The sequence below is a fragment of the Drosophila melanogaster genome, chromosome 2R (assembly GCF_000001215.4).
Source record: "Drosophila melanogaster chromosome 2R".
Lineage (NCBI taxonomy): Eukaryota > Metazoa > Arthropoda > Insecta > Diptera > Drosophilidae > Drosophila > Drosophila melanogaster.
Genome location: NT_033778.4, coordinates 17,187,679 through 17,206,272, shown reverse-complemented (window position 1 = coordinate 17,206,272; position 18,594 = coordinate 17,187,679). Strand labels below are relative to the sequence as shown.

The 18,594-nt window shown below is 40.4% G+C and overlaps 2 protein-coding genes and 2 long non-coding RNA genes across 4 annotated transcripts; 1 reads left to right on the top strand and 3 right to left on the bottom strand.

Moving 5' to 3' along the window:
• Positions 1 to 529: 529 nt before the first annotated feature.
• CG43237 (uncharacterized protein) lies at positions 530 to 1,065 on the bottom strand. The gene is made up of 2 exons (NM_001259458.1): positions 1,019 to 1,065; positions 530 to 964 (listed from the first exon to the last, which is right to left on the bottom strand). Exon 2 carries the CDS (start codon positions 936 to 938, stop codon positions 696 to 698), a length of 243 nt encoding a protein of 80 aa, NP_001246387.1. The 5' UTR covers positions 939 to 964; positions 1,019 to 1,065; the 3' UTR covers positions 530 to 695.
• An 8,048-nt stretch (positions 1,066 to 9,113) lies between these two features.
• CG10950 (uncharacterized protein) lies at positions 9,114 to 11,070 on the bottom strand. The gene is made up of 2 exons (NM_137356.2): positions 11,011 to 11,070; positions 9,114 to 10,957 (listed from the first exon to the last, which is right to left on the bottom strand). The coding sequence occupies exon 2, from the start codon at positions 10,898 to 10,900 to the stop codon at positions 9,140 to 9,142; it is 1,761 nt and encodes a 586-aa protein (NP_611200.2). The 5' UTR covers positions 10,901 to 10,957; positions 11,011 to 11,070; the 3' UTR covers positions 9,114 to 9,139.
• Positions 11,071 to 16,327: 5,257 nt separating this feature from the next.
• Positions 16,328 to 16,968, bottom strand: lncRNA:CR45323 (long non-coding RNA:CR45323). The gene has a single exon (NR_124596.1). It is a non-coding gene; the product is annotated as a long non-coding RNA:CR45323 (long non-coding RNA).
• Positions 16,969 to 17,177: 209 nt separating this feature from the next.
• On the top strand, positions 17,178 to 17,477 carry lncRNA:CR44389 (long non-coding RNA:CR44389). Its single transcript, NR_124595.1, has one exon. It is a non-coding gene; the product is annotated as a long non-coding RNA:CR44389 (long non-coding RNA).
• Positions 17,478 to 18,594: the final 1,117 nt, after the last annotated feature.

The following is an 18,594-nucleotide window of genomic DNA, read 5'->3' as shown; positions in this document are numbered from 1 at the left end:
CCAATCCCCCTCACAGATCGTTGGCTGGCTGGCTGCTCGGTTGGTTGGCAGTTTTATGTGTTTTGTCTTCGCATGCCGCATAAACGGAATTATTTACAATTTATTTTTACCTGAGCTAAGACCCCAACTATACACGGAGAAAATATGCATAACAAATCAAAATAAAATGTTGAATACAAAAGCTCAATTAGCTATTATATTAAAATATTTACTCAAACTGCATTGATAACATATAACCAAATTTATGATATATAAATGTACAGTACGAATGTTCTCAGTGTATGAAAACGCAAGACGAAGATGAAGCAGGAACCAAGAAAACCCGGTGTGGAAAAATAGGGGACGGTACAGTGGCTGCGGCAAGTGGTGGCATTTGGTTGCCGCTTGTTTGTTTTTGTGCTATTCAAAATGTCTTCATTGCCGGACAGAAGATGCCAAAGGAGCTGACCGAAGAGCCAAAAGGACGTGGAGCCACGCCGGCAGGACTCCGCTTGATTGCCTTTAATTTGAAGATGAAAAGTCTAGAAATGAAATTGGGACTGGGCACTTTTAATTTAAGCCAACAACTCGAAAAGGAGAATGTTCTCAATAAAACAATTTAAATTGTTTCGAAACCATGATGCAAACAAAGCAGTGTTTTACGATTGGCGCCACTAAAATGAAAATCTTTCAATCAATGAATGTATTGGCTTCTTCTAGCGAGAGAAGTTTTCTTCTTCAGAATGTTCCGCGATTTCTGCTTCAGACAGTGATCCTTTCACAGTTCCCCAATTTGAGCTCAATCTACACCACATCATTTGACCAAAGATCATAATGCCCGACATCAAGACACTTGGTATAGGAACATCCGATGAATGCGATGGTTCAGCCTCAGTACTTGAGTACTCTATGGCACTCGGAGGAAAAGCACCCACCGTGAAATTCAATCCATCAGCCATTGTTAAAATGTATTGTAACTATTATACTATAATAGAAGAATAAGCATTTGGTAAATCGCGTTCTTTAGAAACCAACTTACATTTATTATATATCCGGGCTCATAATATTAATAAAAACTATAATTTGTTTTTCAAAGCTTGCTTCACATATCTGTGAATAAAATTTACATTGACCACAAAATATTAATATTCTGCTGATAAATATAATCAATTTAATACATTTTTTATAAGTTTATCACAGAGGCTAGAGTGATAAGTTATATATTTGCGATGGATGAAGCGACGCTCCACAAGTGTTGCGTGCCTAATTGAATCGCGTCTAATGCCAATGCAAATCGAATTGCAATCGGGAGATCCACACTACTCACTGGCAGTTTATGCCAAAAGCCGAGAAGTCACTTTGCATAAATTAGTGGTGGCTTAAATGCAGAAAGCCAGAGTGCACCTAAGCAGATATTAACGCCAAGGATGGCAAAGGATGCACCACTTGAGCACTCAGTGCCGTTTTCGTTCTCGTTCACGTTCACGTCCTCGTCGCCTCTTTGCTCATCATAATCATCGACATCATCGTGCGGCACTCATAAGCATAAGTATGAGCATGAGCGATGATAAATCATTAGGGGCAACGTGTTGCGGCCAACTTGACTTGACAGCCACTGCAGCATTCGCTGCGTGGAGTGGGTGGTGCAAAGAGTGGGTGGTGCAACGGTTGTTGGTGATGATGCAAGTCTAGTCAGTCTGTTTTTTTTTTTGGCATTTTTCGGCTACATTTATATTGATCAATTTATTTTAGAAATAAATATTTAAAGCAATTTTAGCTTTTTGATCGGATATTCTATCCTGTTCATTTTCTAAAACTTATACAGAACCTATTTTTAAATTTTTTTGCTTAAACTTCATATTCATATCTTGTGAGCACAGCTGCATTCAGCCATTAAAAGACCCCTTTCCTCAAGTTGGACTCTCATCGACGGCGATAATTATTAATGCTCACCTCAAGTTGGCAAATAATGATATAGTGCTTGATAGACACTCATCGCATTTGTGTGTGGCAAATTTATGGCTTGTACGTGTGGTATAAACAATTGGGCTGTCCAGTTCGCCTCAAGCAATTTTCGAAACCGAACCATTTTGCACAAATACTTGGCCATATAAGGTTGATGGTTCTACGTTACGGCGTTCAGGGCCCAAATGCATTTTAAGCGCGCCTTTTCCGCTTCAGTCTTCCAACTGCAATGCGACGCTCGTTGCAGAAATGCAAATAAGCTAGAAATACTTTTTCGTTTTCAAAACATTTGCATATATTGCGCTTATCACTACGACGTAAAAAAGATTACGTAACGTATACGCAACAATGGGCAGATTATTCTGCTGGTACTATCGATTATTGTTTAAGTTTTCAACAAAATTGGGTCAAAGGTTAAAATAAAGAGAAGACGATTAATAAATAAATTGCTCCTTTGAAAAGTTTTTCGAAAATCAATTTACTCACTTACAACTGAACACATAAAGCCTTGAAGTGTTTTTCCATCATTAAGCGCTCCAGTAATTAATCAGCGAGCAAATGCAAATTACTTTTCCGACTTGACGTTGCAGTATTTGTTCCTGTTCTTGTTATGGCCCTCGTTGATTCTGGCTCCTTCAATTGGTCTTGAGTCGTGCTGCTAACTGTGCTAACCGGAAACGGAAATGTAGCTTGCATAACAAATGAATTTCGCTGAGGGGTGGCCTCTCGGCTCCTTTTGACAAGTCACCAAGGCCCGTGCCATTGTTCAGCCAACCCCAAGTTGTTCCCATTCTGTGAGTTTCTTTGCCATAAATTGCTTTTTCACATATTGCTCGGGGTTGGGATGGTTCGGTTTGCAGATCCTTTATTGAAAGACAACTGGTGGTGACAGGCCTCATTTCGGCTCTAGACTCAAGACACAGCTAGAGATTCCCTGCGGAAATGATAAAAATCGAGGGTACAACCATCCCAAATGCAGCATGCAATAAGAATTGCACTTTGCTGGACTGAAAATTTATGAACTTCATTGCCATGCGTCAAATAAATGTCAAAAAGTACGTCAAAAGTGCGGCCATTAATGCAAAAGATCTCTGGGACCAGCAAAATTCCGTTGAAGCTGTTCGACCGCAATAAAAAATTTTTCGCAAAAATTTCCGCCTTGTTTTTTTCAATTTTTTTCCACCAGCTGTTTGTTTGGCATGTTAAACACAATTTTTTAATGAATTTTCACGCCAGTCGAGTGTAAAATGCCTGGACTCCGACGATGGGTCTCTGACTACTTTTAAAATGCCATATAACTAAAAAAAAAAAAAAATATAAAAATTATATTCCCTGTGCGGCAGACAAAGTGAAAAAAATTGTTTTTCAAAAGTTTCCTGCTGAATTTCGCGATTGTTGCTGCTGTTGTTGCTGACCATCATTTTTCTGAATGTCTGTGCCTGTCTGCCTCAATGTCTCTCTTTCCCTCTCTATTTATTATGCCTGTCCCTTTCTGCGGGTTTCGCTGATGTTTTTTTTTTTGTGTGAATTTACCAAGACAAGGCATCGGGCATCAGGATAAGTGGTTCAATTGGCTCACTCAATGATTTTGTTGATTCAGTCCATAGACTAGAAATTTTAACAGTATAGAAGATGTATGTATCGATGTTGGGAAAAAATTTTAAATAAACGTAAGCGTATGTACTTCAAAACGTGAAGTTTTTAGAAAATTTCTATATCCTTAGGCTTATAATTCACCTTTTCCGTAGGGCATTTGGCATTTACCATTGATAGCTTCCAGATATCCATCTTCCACTCACTTCGTGTTTTACTTTGTATTTTTTTCTGGTTTTCATTTCGATGCTTCAAGCGCAAGCGACAGATGATAATAAAAAATTTTATTACACACAAGCTCATCCATTTGACTTAATGGCGGTCGGAATGTTGCAGGCTTTTAATGTGCGTCATCATGATGGGAAGGGGGGAGATCGTGAGATGGGGAGGTGATTTCCCGTCTAGGTATTCCGCAGCTTCTGTTTGAGCTGTTGATTGTTTAATAATTTTTATTTTTGCCTTTGCGTTTTTTGGCCTGCGCTCTTCTCAAGTGGAAGTGCATGTAATTTCATTTGCAATTTGCATTTCATTTTTTTTTTTTTCAGCACGAGAGAGATTTGTGGGCTGCACTGATTGCACCAGTTGGGGCGGCAAATAAAATAATTTGTAGTATATATGTCCTGCACTCCGCCTTCCATCGCCCAGCTGACACTCAATAAATCAGCGAAATGTGCGAGCAAAATAATAATTAATGGGCCGAAAGGGGGGGAGTACGGAATGATGCATGAAAATTTGTGAAAAATTACACAATTTCCGCACACCCAATTATAATTGCCAGCGAACCGAAATGAGCATTGCACTCTTAGTATGCGGCACATGTAGAAAATGAGTTAAGTGTTGGCCATCCCACCAGCGGAAGCAGACAACACTTGGCTTAATTTCTATGCTCCACCGTCTGTCCGTCTATCTGTTTGTCTGCCGGGTTTTCCGCTTTTCCTCCTTTGCACATATCCCTTCTTCATTGGCGGCGCTCATCATCATTTGGCAGAGCCGCATGTTCAATATGATTCGTGACATGTTAGGGAATTAGTGCTATAGCCCCACTTTCAACATTCCAACATCCACCACCCAACACCCACCGCACTGACTCCACTGAATGCGTGGTTCACCCAACCAAGAAAACCCAGGAGCAGTCCGAGTTCGAATTGCTGGCCACGTGCGCCACATGTTTGTCATGCCAAGTGGCGCCAAGCGGCCTCATTAATGTGAGTTGCTTTAAGTTTTATTTATTTATTATTGGACTTTTGCCGGTTTGCTGTGTTTTTCTTTTACCCAGCTCACTGGCTTGATTCCCTCTTGTTTTTCCACGGATTTGTGCTAGCTAATTGCTTTTTGTTTGGTCCCAGGATCGAAACTAGCTCGTGGAAAATAAGTGAAATTCAGGACTTATTTCGGGGCATGTGATTTGGTGGTTCGGCAATTATAAGGCAAGATTAGTAAAAATATCAATAATATTATGTGCACTATAATATGTTTAAGAATTAGGCAATTTAAGAGATAAGTTTGGCTGCTCATTTTGAATTAAAATATAGCTACAGTATATAAAAATATAACATTTTAAAAATACTTTCGACCCACCGACAATATTGTAATTGCCCAAAACTATTATTTCAAATCATACGCAAGAATTCCTCTATATCGAGTATCCGACGTGTGGTCGTCGATGAAACGCCAGCAGATTCCCCAAGCAAAACAAACTAGTTGTTGCCAGCTTTCCTTGTTTACAGTTTGCATTTAACAGTATTGCGACACGAAGTTTGCGGCGTGTCTGGTTTTGTACACAAGTCCCTGGTCTCTTATCATGTTAGTTGAGGCTTTATTGCCCCGAAATAGTGGCTCAAGAAGTATTCGGTTGCATGCCCCGGTGTCAGGTCTCTTCAGCTCCCCATACTTTTCCTTAGTGTTTTCGTCTAATTTGTAAAATTATTCGCACGTACTTTCTTATTAGTTTGTTTTGCCTTGTTATTTTGTTGCCAGAAAAGCGAAACTTTTGCGGAATAGCAACTAGAATACATCGTACCGGCTTCAGGGTTTTCAAAATATGCATAAAATATTTTCAAAATATTTTTAAAGGCCAAACCTGAAATTAGTTTTTACTAACCCTAAAATAGTTACACATATGTTCTATCTGAAATTGAAATTTAAGTCTTTAAGTCTTGCACCATGAATATTATTTGGTATTGCTATCAAAAACTAGGGCCCGCAGCAAATTTAGATTTTATTTGTTTGTCAAAGACCAGCCGCCAATCGACTGGATCTAGTGAACCGTTAAAAAACGCTCGACCAAAAAACGAGAGAGTTGGAAAACCTTCAGACAACGGAAAATTTCCATTTATCAAGCGGCATAACAGCGACATTTGATCAAGATATTAGCAAATGTTCAATTTATTTAGAAAAACCACTGCGGCACATGGCCCGAAAAAAGACGCACACACAAAGAGGAAAAACAAGTGCTGTGCTGTATGTGTGTGTGTGAATGCAACACGGTAAAGGAAAAATCCAAGCCCAAACCGAAACCGAAAAATGCAAATCGAGCTGGGGGAATTAGTGACAGCCGAGCGGAAAGACCGACTCCACTTTCAGTTCCAGCTCTGCCCTTTAGAGCTTTCCCAGTGTGACATTTGCAATTGACAGTCGCATCGAGTTGAGTTTTCAGTTGAGGTTTTCCGTGGGTCCCAAGGTTTTTCGGGGCTGGGAAAGCGGGCAGCAAAAAAAAAAGGAAAGTCAACTGCAGCCTTTGCTGCCGTTCCTTCTTGCTCTGCGACAATTTAAAACTGCGAAAGTTTTAAATGTTCGCCTCGCTCCTTTTTATTTTCAAGTCTTTCCACTTCGTGGTGCTTTTTCCTTGCGGCAAAATGTCAAACTGTGGCCAAAGTTCGCGTGCAAAATGGCGTCCCAAGTGGGCGTGGCAGGGGCAGAGGTCGCAGGCTAACACGTGTGCAGTTTTCCGAAATATTTCCTTAAATTCACCCATTCTTTGCGATTAATTTAGCCGGAAACGGTCGTTTTTTATGCTGGTTAAGATACCTTGTGCTGCAATGTGGTTGGAAAAACTTCTGATCGTTTGGATTGCAATTAATCATCATGTAATCACTCGTTAATTACCATATAAAAATATACACAATAAAAGAAAGTACAGCAAAAACAAAAAAAAATATGGAGTAAATTGGATTTGGTTCAGTAAATCAACTAAACAGTCTATGCAGTTTAATATTAAATTAATATTACATTTGAAGTCGACATTTTAGTGCATTTTCTGCTGTTCCAAGGTAGCACTTTTAATATTAAGTTGTTATTTCAAAAACCACAGTGCCATTTGGCCAGGTGAGAAGGGCCGTAGCACTTACTTTTAATTAGCAAACAAAACGAACATGAAATCGTAAATGAAATGCCGCCGAAACCGCCGAAAAGTATGCAAAACTTTTGTTATTGTCGCCAAATAAATTTCGCCAATGCGCCGGGCGTGGGCGAAATGGGGACTGTGTGGGCGTGGCCGGTCCAACAAATTCGCAAATTCGAGAAAATGAGAGGGTGAAAAACAACAAGCGGCTAACAAAAAGTTCCACCGACAGCAAAATTATGTGGCGTCAAATGCGGCGCGTCGCCTGAGGGAAAACCGCCTGCAACTGTATCCTTCGGGGCCGATCTAGGAGGTGTGTGGGCGTGGACAGGTGGTTTTCCCACCTCCACATTACCTTCGGCCCCGTGGTGCGGTTGCCGTCGGGCTGAAATTTATGCTGCTGTGTGAAATTTTACGCGACAGGTGGAAAAATAAAAGCAGCCACACAAAAACTGCAGCAAAAAGTTGCATGCAAATTTCTAAATGGAGAAGGAAGTGCTCCAAGTCAGTCTGAATATCCTGCCTCCTCGAACCTCTTCACTAGCGCGAATAAATCCACTTAAATATTTAAAAGGACGAGGCAAAAAGGTCCCCGCGGACGAGGGCAATCCGGCCAAGTTCCTTCAGCTGCCCGAATATCCTTCTTCAGCACTTGATTAGCAGCACTTTCATATTTCTGCCAAGTGGGGTGGTTGACATGGGGTTTCCATGTTAACACTTGCCCACAACAACTGTCCTCATTAGAGAGAAGGGTTCCCGCTCGTGACTGGCAACGTAAATCATCAATTAAAACAAATTTTCCATTTGGGGGCAATGTTGGAAATTAATTTTTAAAATGAAATGTTTTCGTAAATTATGAGGGTCACTTGAAGTGGGTCTAAGTGAGATGAGTGCGATGGCCAATGAGGGGTGTGTTGGCTGGTTTAATATTGAATTTTTAAATTGCTTATGAAATGAAAAAGAAATTATAAATGGGCAACTTAATATTGCATAGTTCAGATATACCTTTACTTTACAATCCTTGATCTTACCATAGAGTTCGAACATATCTAAAAATATCTCATAATTGCCAACTGATTCCAAATTTGGCCACTTGCACAACCCGCAATATTACGAGTGGTAATTGCAACCCAGTGGCAAGCTCTGATAACCTTAGATTTGCTGCTTGATTTTTGTGTAGGTTCCTGGAAAACGTTTACTCAAACCCCAGGCTGCGCCAAAAAGTGGGGGGCATATAAATTACGGGAATAAAAACTGAAATTGCTGCAAAAACAGAAACACACTTAAAATGAACACACACACACACACATTGCAGAACGTTCAACAGCAAAGCAAAAACGGAATATTTATGAACGCACCACTCGACGAGGGAAAGCGAAAATGCGCCAAACGAAATTGTGGATACGTGGGAATGGGAATGGAAATGGAACCAAGACCAACGAACCAAGTCCAAGTCCGAAGTCCTGTCTACCCTCTCCTCCACACTACACACACACACACACACACACACATGTATATATATTTTTCCTACTGCCGGGCAATGTTTGCTGGCAGATAAAGCAAATGGCAAAAGTGTTTTCCACGCGCGATCGATATACACGGCGCCAGCAAGGCGGGACAAATTTTCATAGTTCAAGTGGCGCCTAGGAAAACCCAAGCCCAAACACCGAACCCACCAGCAAAACTCAACAGCAAATGTGGCCAAAGGCGGGCGGCAGTAAAAATGCTGCTCGGAGAGAAATAAATGCGATAAAAATTATTGCGGAAGTGCGCAGGCGAACAGAGTGAAGAAAAATTTATAGAAAGGAGCAACAGGAATGGGCGTTTGACTCATATTCCATGCCTTTTTCGGCCCACTCTTTGGCACCTCATCATCGGCCGGGGCCTTTGTGTTTTGGGTTGAATCATCGCCAAGGACGAAAGCGAGAATTGATATCACGTGTCAGTCCGACGTCAATGTCACTCAGTCACTTCCGTCCAAGCCAAAGCCAAACGGAGGACTCTTGCGCCCGGAATGGGTGGGCATAAAAATGCCGGGCTAAATGAGCCACGGCTTTCTCGGATCTGATTTTATTTTACGATTTAGGCGTGTGTTGGCCCTTAGCTGTTGCCAAATTAGTTAGCAAAATTAACTTGCCTATTGGCGTGGATTGCGGTTTTATTGCTCTTCTCTAGATAAGCCATGAGTCATGTTGTGAATTATCTCTTTAATTATAAGAATTTTGGGAAAATTTTTAACAAAATATAATTAATTTATTAACATTAAAAACTATTCATTAGCACCCTGTGACGATTTTCCTCAATATGGGCAGGACACTTGATCCACCTTATATTGAGTATTGACGTCTTTGCTTCTTGGACACACGCCGCAGGTAGTTCCCTGATCAAAGTACAGATGCTGCACAAAAGCTCACAGCGCTCGCTCTCCTTTAAACAGAACTCGTCCACCATGATGGCCAGCGTAACTAGGTAATTCCAGTGGGGCATTAGAAGATTCAGGCGACAGTCGATAGCCGACAGCATTGGGTCCGCGCGGCGCAGTTCGTTGACCAGACAATCCCAGATGGTTTCGACACTCACGATTTCCGGGATTGAGATTAGCTCAAGGACCTGCAGGCGTATAAAAGGCTGCTGGCAATCCTTTTGGAAAAATGTCTTTAAAATGCATGAGATTATATCGGTCTGATGCTCCTTAAAGTTTCCTATCAGGTGTCGCAGAAAGAAAACGCTAGCTTCCACTTCCATCCAAGGGCTCTGCTCATCTACCACGATACTGCACAATTTCTCAACGGTATCATCATCTATCATATGGGCCATATCCAACAGGACCTCGCCTATGAGTTCTCGAAAACGCTGCATGTCTGCCGACCCTGGTGGCATCATAAATTCATAATTGGCTGGCAAGGCAGCACGTGGCAACAGTAGATCTAGGAGCCGCACGAAGTACGGTTGATACACAGAATACATTTCCGGATCGTCGTGGAGATACACTTCTTCTGAAATCGACGACCACATACCCAAAGAGGCTTCTATTACCTCTAATGGGGACTCCTCGGCTACAAGTAACAATAGCTCGATGGTTACTAGTCGTTCGTTGAGTCGTTCAGGATTCGTTTGAGTTAGCCGGAAGTGTGTTTGAAAAAGATTTACAAATATGTTGCAGTAGTTTTGCAGCAGTGAGCGTTCGCCCATAGATCGTTTGAATGCCGGTTTCAAACAGATGACCGAATTGGCCAAACAGCTATTCAGTTCTTTTCTGATCAGGGATTGTTCAAGCAAAGCTACAAAAAGTTCCGCCGCCTCTAAATGACCGTTAACCAACGGGGTAGCCAGAATAAATTCAGCCATTATGAACAGTTTGCGTTGCAGAACTTGGTCGGGTGAAAGCATACTAAATTTGGTCCATGACGCGCAAACAGCCAGACATTTCGGCAAGGCATCGTCTGGTAAATCCGGTCGCTGTAGAAGTCCTTCCAGCACATCTAAGATATACGGAGATTGCTGTTCAAGTGTGTCGATCACAGAATTCAATTTCTTCGCTTCTACCGGAAGATTCGATGGACGAGTCTCCTCAGGAATAACCTTTAGGACCTCCAAAAGTGCCATCACGTATTGGGGGTTTTCAGATAGCTTTCTCACAAAGTCTTGTAGCTCGTAGTCCCACTGTGAAAACATTAGCCCTAGAGCTGATATGCCAACTGCCAACTGCACAATCAATGAGTTGGAATCCCTCATCATAGCCGCATATTTAAGGTGATCGATCAAGGAATTCTTTAGAGACATAAGCTGGAACTTTTGTAGCGAATAAAATGATGTCTTTATTTTCTTAGCCAAGCTCATTGCCGCAAAGGTCAGGATGTGCATATCGTGCGGTGGCCTGTAGGATAATATTTCCTCAGCTATAATCCAGGTGTCATTCGATTTCTGAAAGGCGGCCAAGTATTCGTTGGCCAATGAAATGTTGCCCGAGCTCAACATATTAACCGCATCTATGACAAGTTCTTTTGTAAATTCTGCATTCATTTTTAAACGAAACCTAATTAATTTAAGAGAGAAACCAAATAAGAGCCAACAAAATTTCTGCAAAGAGAATAGGTCGTCATTTAAAATCAACAGTTTCGGCAACAACTTACCTGTGAATAAATTAGTCTGTGAACTATGAGGTAGATGTGAGAAATCGTATTTTATTGTTGAAAATCGTTTCTAAAATTGACAACAATGGAAAAACTAATGGTTTCGTTAGTAAATTTTAATTTTTTAAATAAACGATTAAAGCAAACCATAGAATTTAAAAATAACACAATTGCTAGATACATTATTGATTTCATGACTTTAAAATATGAATAGTTATGAGTTCAAGTAAGATGAGTCAATATCGTCATAATGCTACTTTTTTATATTTCATACTTGAATAGCAATAAGTCTTATCCAGCCAAGCAAACTATAGACTTTCCAAGTCATTCTGGGAAATCGCAACCTTGGTCCTGTGCGGCAATCAATTTTCCCAATAAATGCAGTGCGTTGAGACAATAAAACTCTATGAAAACTATACAAACAAGGGACTCGAACCCATTGTACATATAGATATGTGTCCAGATTGCCGCAACTAGCGTTTGCCCAGCTCAAATGTTTACCCTGTCGTCTCGATTCGCAGTTCCAGGACGCCTCTCATCACGCACAAACGCACAAATTACAAGGGGTTGGGTGCCATTTGGGGGCGGAGAGGTGGAAAAGTGCCTTGACCAGCGCGAACAATAAGCAATAAAATTATATGCCATATTATACATACATATACACACACTCGCCCAGCTCACACTCGCACACTCACACTTGCGCCAATATAATTTTGAAATCAGTTAAGTGTTGGCTTTGTTCGATCGGGCATTCAAAGGCAGTCGTGCAGTTAAAACAAATGGTAGTGAGATAGGCAAATTAATATATATAAATTAGTCATAAGCTCAACCTAATTGTAAATATATTAATACTAAAAAATGTTGTTAGATTTCTGAATATATTTTCTTTTGAAACGCAGCAACACTCGATTAAATATAATATAAATACTCAAATATTTGAAATTTGATAGAATTTTTCGGTGCATTCCAATTCCAAGTCCAACCCATCCCAGTCGAACTTCTCGAACACCCCTCGTTTTGCGGGCTTGTCCTTTATTGTCGCACTCTGTTGTATGAGGAGTACATTAAATGCGCATCATAAATTTCATTACATTATTATGGCGTTGTTTGCGACAACAAGCGAGTGGCGTTAGCCGGATTCGACTACTTTATTGGATCGCCTCCGCTGCAGCGACGTCAAATCGCATAAATAAAACTATCCGATTCTATTGTCTATCCATCTGCCAACAGTCTCTTGGCTTTATTAATGCACTAATTATGGGGCGTGGGGGCACGCCCACTGTACTGCATTTTGTCAACATTATTTATGATGTTGCCGGTCGCCAGACGGCTTTTTCCCGAAAATTTCCTCAAAGGACCTACAAGGCACACGCCTTTATTTTGGCAGGCCAAACAAGAATGGGTGGGTCAAATAAACGAATTGCGTAGGAAAATTATTGTGCCTTGCCAAAATTTAAACAAAGGCGCGGCTGTCCTCGTTTGTCTGGGAAATTGATTGCTTGGCACTCGCCAGCGACAAATGGCATTGAACTTATGTCGATAGTGAATAAATATGAACTAAGTGGGTCGATGAATAGAGCAAGGGCTTAAAACCTATTGTTGAAATGCCCTAATCTAGCACATGGTAAAGATAATGAACGAAACTATCTAGAATGTATTTTTGTACGGCCAAGAAAACACTTTCACTACAACCTGCAGCTACATGGAGCAAAAAATTGCGAAATGTTCCGCAAACTGGAGCACAAAACTTAATTTGCAGCCAAACATTGTTACACTGCAGTGCCATCGAGAGGGTCAGACAACCGCAAGAAAAAGCCAATCAAGCTTACAAGCTGACCGCTTACATGACAGGACACCCATAACAGGACCCATAACCGAACTATAACCCCACTTTAATCCCCCCTTCCGGTCGACGAAGTAAGGGCGAAAGTAATTTGCAAGCCACTTTGCAGCGCCACAAAATGGGGGCACTAAAAAATGGCTGTAGAAATAATTGAAAAATTTGCACTACATAGAAAATCGAATTATGAAGAAAGTGACGTTGGTGCTGCAAATATCAATTAACAGAAAACAAGAGTAAAACCCTATTAAAACCTTATTTATCCTGGCCAAAAAAAAAAAACAGTGTATAAGCAGCGAAGGCGGCTATAAGGAAATTATATGGACAAAGTTAGTGCAAACAACCCTGGAGTCGGCGAATCAAGTTGAGGGGCTGCAGCAGTAGCTGCAGAATTAATTGCTTTATATGGCGTGATAATTTATTGAAGCCCACGATGACCAACATGGGAGCAAAGGAGAAGGTCCTGGCCCTGGTCCTGCATTATCCTGCCAGGGCTAACACAAGTATTATGCCGGCAACGAGGCGTAAGGGTCAATCACATTAGAGACATGCGATTCGAGGGTGGTTCGACCCGGACTCGGATCCCTGCGTCCCACCTCCATCGTCCTTCGTCCTCATCCACTGTCCTTGGTCAAGGGTTGCCCTCTGCACTCTGCAATCTGATTATGTGTGCGAAGGAGGGTCGGGTAATAAGTTTTTCCCCGAATAATAAACATGCCAGAGGTATTGTGTGTTTGCCGTAATGTTTGTGCCACAACGAAAAAATATGGTAAAAGCGTCTGCATAACTGTGTGAATTACGTAAGTTAGACAAATATTTGATTTTGGGAGATGATAAGGAGAAGTCATCTTTGGCAATGGCATTTTAATTGAGTATTTTGCATGGTTACAAGTTAACAACTTAGCTTTGTCTGCCTTAGAAAAAGTACGGGTAAAAGTAAATCCTTATAGGTATATTGAACGGCTCTTATAAGCTACTTGGTAATTACCACTTATTCACATATAATGTATATTGCTTTTACAGTGTATTCGTGCATCACCATCATTTGAGGCGATACATTTTTTGTTGTGGAATTTCGTTATTTCGTTTTTACCCCATCGGATTTACGCACTGCCGACCGAGGGTCTTTTGTTGAGCTCAAAGGTATGGTATGAATATAATCAGCGCATTCAATCGACTTAATTTCATTATGAATACGGAGGCAGCTAAACGCTGCCCTCTCACTCACTTTGTGCCATGATTTTCTTTCGCCGCTTGGCCCAAGCCGAGCTCATAAATAATCTTGCCAACTTGTCGGACAGGACACTCGCCGGTAGCGACGGCTTTTTCCCCTTCCGTCAACTTTCCGGAAGCCCGGTTTCCCCGTTTTAGCCACCAACAGCTGCTGGCTGCTCGAGTTGCAAGGAAGGAGCAGCTCCTACCACTTGGGCTGCTTTGGCCGCTGTTGACAAACAAATATGAAACTAATCCTTGGTAATTAGTGCGCCAACTTTTGCTGCATTTTGAGCCGGGAAAGGACACAAGGACACGCGGACGGGGACTTGTAGTCGCTGCTGTCGCCGCTGGAGAGGGACTTGCGTGCTGTTTGCTTTTTCCGTATCTCAGTGTCAGTGGCACACTCGGAGAAAATGTGAATAGTTTGCTTAAAGAAATTATGAATTATTTATTATTTATTATCGTAGTACTGAATTAAAGAGAAATATATTTTAAAGTAATATATATCTAAGAAGTAAAATGATTTGTTAGTTAATCGTAAATCAAATAGGTATTTTGGCACTTATTTTTCGCAGTGCACTCCTAGTCACTCCTGGTCATAGGAAGTTCGGAGATTCCTTATGCTTTCTGCTTTTTGCGGTTTTCCCGGTCGCATCTCGTTGTATATTTTTTTTTGGTCGTTTTTGTGGCGATGTCGTCGTTATTTTTATTGGAAAAGTTAAGCTTGTGTTTTGATAGGTTTCAGTCGTAAAGGGATTAATTAGTGCGGACTTCGCACCAGCGGCACCGCCAACAGGATAAAGCCAGGCCAATGTCTGGCGGTACAAGCTCAACACGCCGCCTCGTGTCGCAGTGCATAATAAAAGTTAAGCTGAATTGCATAGTGTTTTCGCATGAAATGGGATGCGGAATCGAAACGGCGTGTGTATAGGACTTGGCACACGAGCACATTTTAAAAGAAGAGCAGTCTGTATTCTAATTAACTACGTAGATTATTTAAGGTAATTTTAACAAAGAAACGGGTGGTACACATGTGGTAATTAAATATAAGGAAAATTCATACCTTATTTATTACTTTTCCTTACATTGTACTTTTTTGATCGACTCTTCTTTGCCCCACTTTGTCATATTCCAAACTGCAGCAGCTCTTGTTATTCTACCAATTCAAAACTCAATTACTTACGAAATTCCACACACAATTCTTCATCTGACCACTTGTCTTCAGCGGAGTTTATTAATTTTATTTACCCGCGACATTTCTCAGTTGAAATTCCAATGCTGCAGCGTTTTCCGCTGTTTTTGCAGACGGCTTGCCTCCTTTTCTTATCTTTTTATTATGAACTGCAGCGACAATTTTGCTAGCCATGTCAGCGCATGATTTACGAGGCCGTGGCGTACAAATGAAAATTGTACCAAAAGGCGGCGGTAGGGGTTCTGCACGGACAGACAAACCTTTTTTGTGGCTCTGAAGTTTTGGCCACAAAACAGGAAACGGAAATGAGTGCGCAGAACGACGATGGCGACATGTGAAATGTGTTTGCCACCAAAGGAGCACACGAGAAACAAAAAAGCACAGAAAAAGCGGCACCAGCAAACACATGCAAAATAAACGGGTTCAAGTGGCGCTCGTAAAAACTGGTTGGCTATGTTGGGCAAGGGGGTAAAGTGGTGTGGTAGCTAAAGCCAAAGGATAACTGTTGAATTGCTGGCCATAATAACAAGGCAGGCGACTCCCATGTGTGTCCGTCTCTGCCTTCGTGTGGGTGTGTTTGTGTTAGCCTGTCGCGTAGCAACTTGTGGCTAGCTTAATAGCAGTTAACAGCAAGCCGGCAAAAAAAGGGGTTGCGAACGGGGGTCAAAGGGCAGCTCTGCGGGTCGCCTCTACACTCGTTCAAGTGCATGAAGAAGGAGCTTGCACAGTGTTAACTTGGTTAATAAATCCCATTTATTTATTAAGCAGCCGGATGCCGGGAGCGGTATATTATATGTATAGCCTTCAGTGAAATCAAAATAGTTTTAGATTAAAATAAGACGAAATTGTTTTCCGTAATTCTGCTGAAATAGAAATTTGTGGATATCATTTGAATAGATCCTCTGGCATAAATCAGCTTAATACTAGGAAGCAAAGCAATGTGAATGCAGAAAAAACTGAAGTAAACGCATAAAACAGAACAAGAAAGTGCGATTAAGTCCAGGAACCAACTCCAGGGAAATCCAGTGAAATAAAATTCAATAGAACAACAAACGAACCGCGTGCTGTGAAAACAATCCAATCAATTTATTAATTAAGCAGGCCACTCCGGCCAGAGGAGCGACTGATGTACGACTATGTACATATATATATATATATATATATATATGGAGCTATGGTATATATAGTCAGCCAACCGATTGTCTGTCTGGGTGGAATGTGCAACCCCTCTCAACCCCATCGCCGATGGTGTGCGTCTATTTGTCTAGCTTTGTGCAATGGATTTTTAATGTTTTTCCGCCGGACTCGTCGAGTGGGTGGACAATAATGTAACGCATTGTTAAGTCCGCTTGGCACTTTTCGCACGCCAGCTGTGTCCGGCTGGAAAAGTGGGGGGAAAACCCCCAAGGAGAGCCAGCTAAGCTGCGAAGGAGCCGGCGAGGAAACGGCCCAGTCTTTAATGAGCCCCAAACTGCAATTACGCAAAACATTTGCCACACTGCATGGCGTCGTCTGAAATAATTTTAATTGCGTTTTGCTTTTTATTTTATTGCATGTGGCGCCCTAACGATTTCGTTATGCTGGAGTAAATTAAACTAAAACAGGATCCACCAAAGGAAAGCCATTAAAAAGGAGGACTTTAGTTCAATGTAGCAACTAAAACTCTAGTTCTAGGTGCTTAAAGTGTACACTTTTGTCTGGAAAATACATATGCTACACTTATCTTTGTTGCTAGCAATCGTACATTACTCCTCTAATGTATACAATAATTATGAATTATATAACTTCCACATTAGGAGTGTTTTTCTTACTGCTGAATAATTTATTTAAATACATTCTTCTACACCTATTTACACCTAATAGCCCTAACGAATTGGGCTTCTACTCCTTTCAGTTTCTGAACAATAAGTGCTTCAGTTTTCCGAGAAACGTTTCCATTGCTGGTTGATGAAAATGAAGGTGGCTATTATCTTATTAGCTGTTTGCGGTCTTGCGATGGCAACACCACCTGTTGATTTTGTCACCGTTAAACCAATTCCTGGCGTTCCACCAATGGCTCCAGAAGGCAAATGAGGGTAGATTTTGTTTAAAAAAATTTTTACTTGTGGGACTGAGCCACCCAAAGAAATATTGCAAATAAAGACAGAAAATATGATAAAAACAAAAAACAATTATATCTCTTCTTTACAACACCTTGTACTACTTTCAAGTACAAGAAATAATGTCAAGGATAAATTTCATATTATGAAGTTAATTACTATTAAGCTGTGCTTACTGAAGTATAATTTTTAAGACACTTTTTATTTTAGGTGTACATTTTGGGTGTATAACTGAAAATTCCACGTTATTAAGGTAAAGTTATTTCTTAAGGTCAAGGTTTTAAAATTACTCTCAAGAGCCGTAACCAATCAATATGTTCCACTTGAGGTCTCAAAACAAGTTCACCCTAATTCTAAAATAAAAAATTCGGTTCAGAAGTTTACAATCTTGCTGTTTGTTGTTATTGCTGTTGTCATCGGCAAGCGCAAGCTAAAAGCGTTCAATGGCAAAAACTAAATGTAAAGACCTATTGCCAAGAACAAACTATCCACAAATAAATGAGATTATCTTAAGAAAGTCTTTTAATCAAAGTCGCATAACGGAGAGCAGAGTTTTAAAAAACTAATTAGTTATTTAGTTGATTCTCTACAAATTGAGACATTTTTCTATTTGTTTGGAATTTTAATGAATTTAAAATCTACAACCATATTCACGGACAGAATATTTCAGAATCTGTTAAAATGAGGTTAGATTATTTTGCAGACATTTGTATTGATATAGCCATGCACTTTATTAGCGCTTTAACCTTATGGATGTTTTAACAGTTAACGGCTTGTTGCGACAGCTTTAAAAGAAGAAACTTCCACATGTCTAAAAAATTGATTTCTCAACACCAAAATTATGTAATGTAATCATTTCAAGAAAAGATAAAAAGATGTTTTGATTCTAATAAATACGATTCAACGAATTTAGTAAAACATTTTCAACTCATTTTTCAAGTAGTTGGTATAGTTGGTATAAAATCTGATTTAGAGAGTGTTATTATAAATCTATTACAAACAATGACTGGTTTTAGATTAACTTAAATATTTTCTTTAACGCCTCAAACTACTATATGTGGCCACAAATCTTCAATAATGTTGTATCATAAAACAAATACTGCTAATAAGAAATGTCACAGATCATTTTATTATAATTACTAGAAACCGATTGGTTAACTCGTTGTTAAACTATTGCCAATCCAATTGTTCACACAGTTGCCTTAAATACATAAAAGCCCATTTTCCCTGTAATACCC

Excerpts from the sequence above, each read along its gene's own strand:
- CG43237 (NM_001259458.1), bottom strand. The coding sequence starts at position 938 with ATGGCTGATGGATTGAATTTCACGGTGGGTGCTTTTCCTCCGAGTGCC.
- CG10950 (NM_137356.2), bottom strand. The coding sequence starts at position 10,900 with ATGAATGCAGAATTTACAAAAGAACTTGTCATAGATGCGGTTAATATG.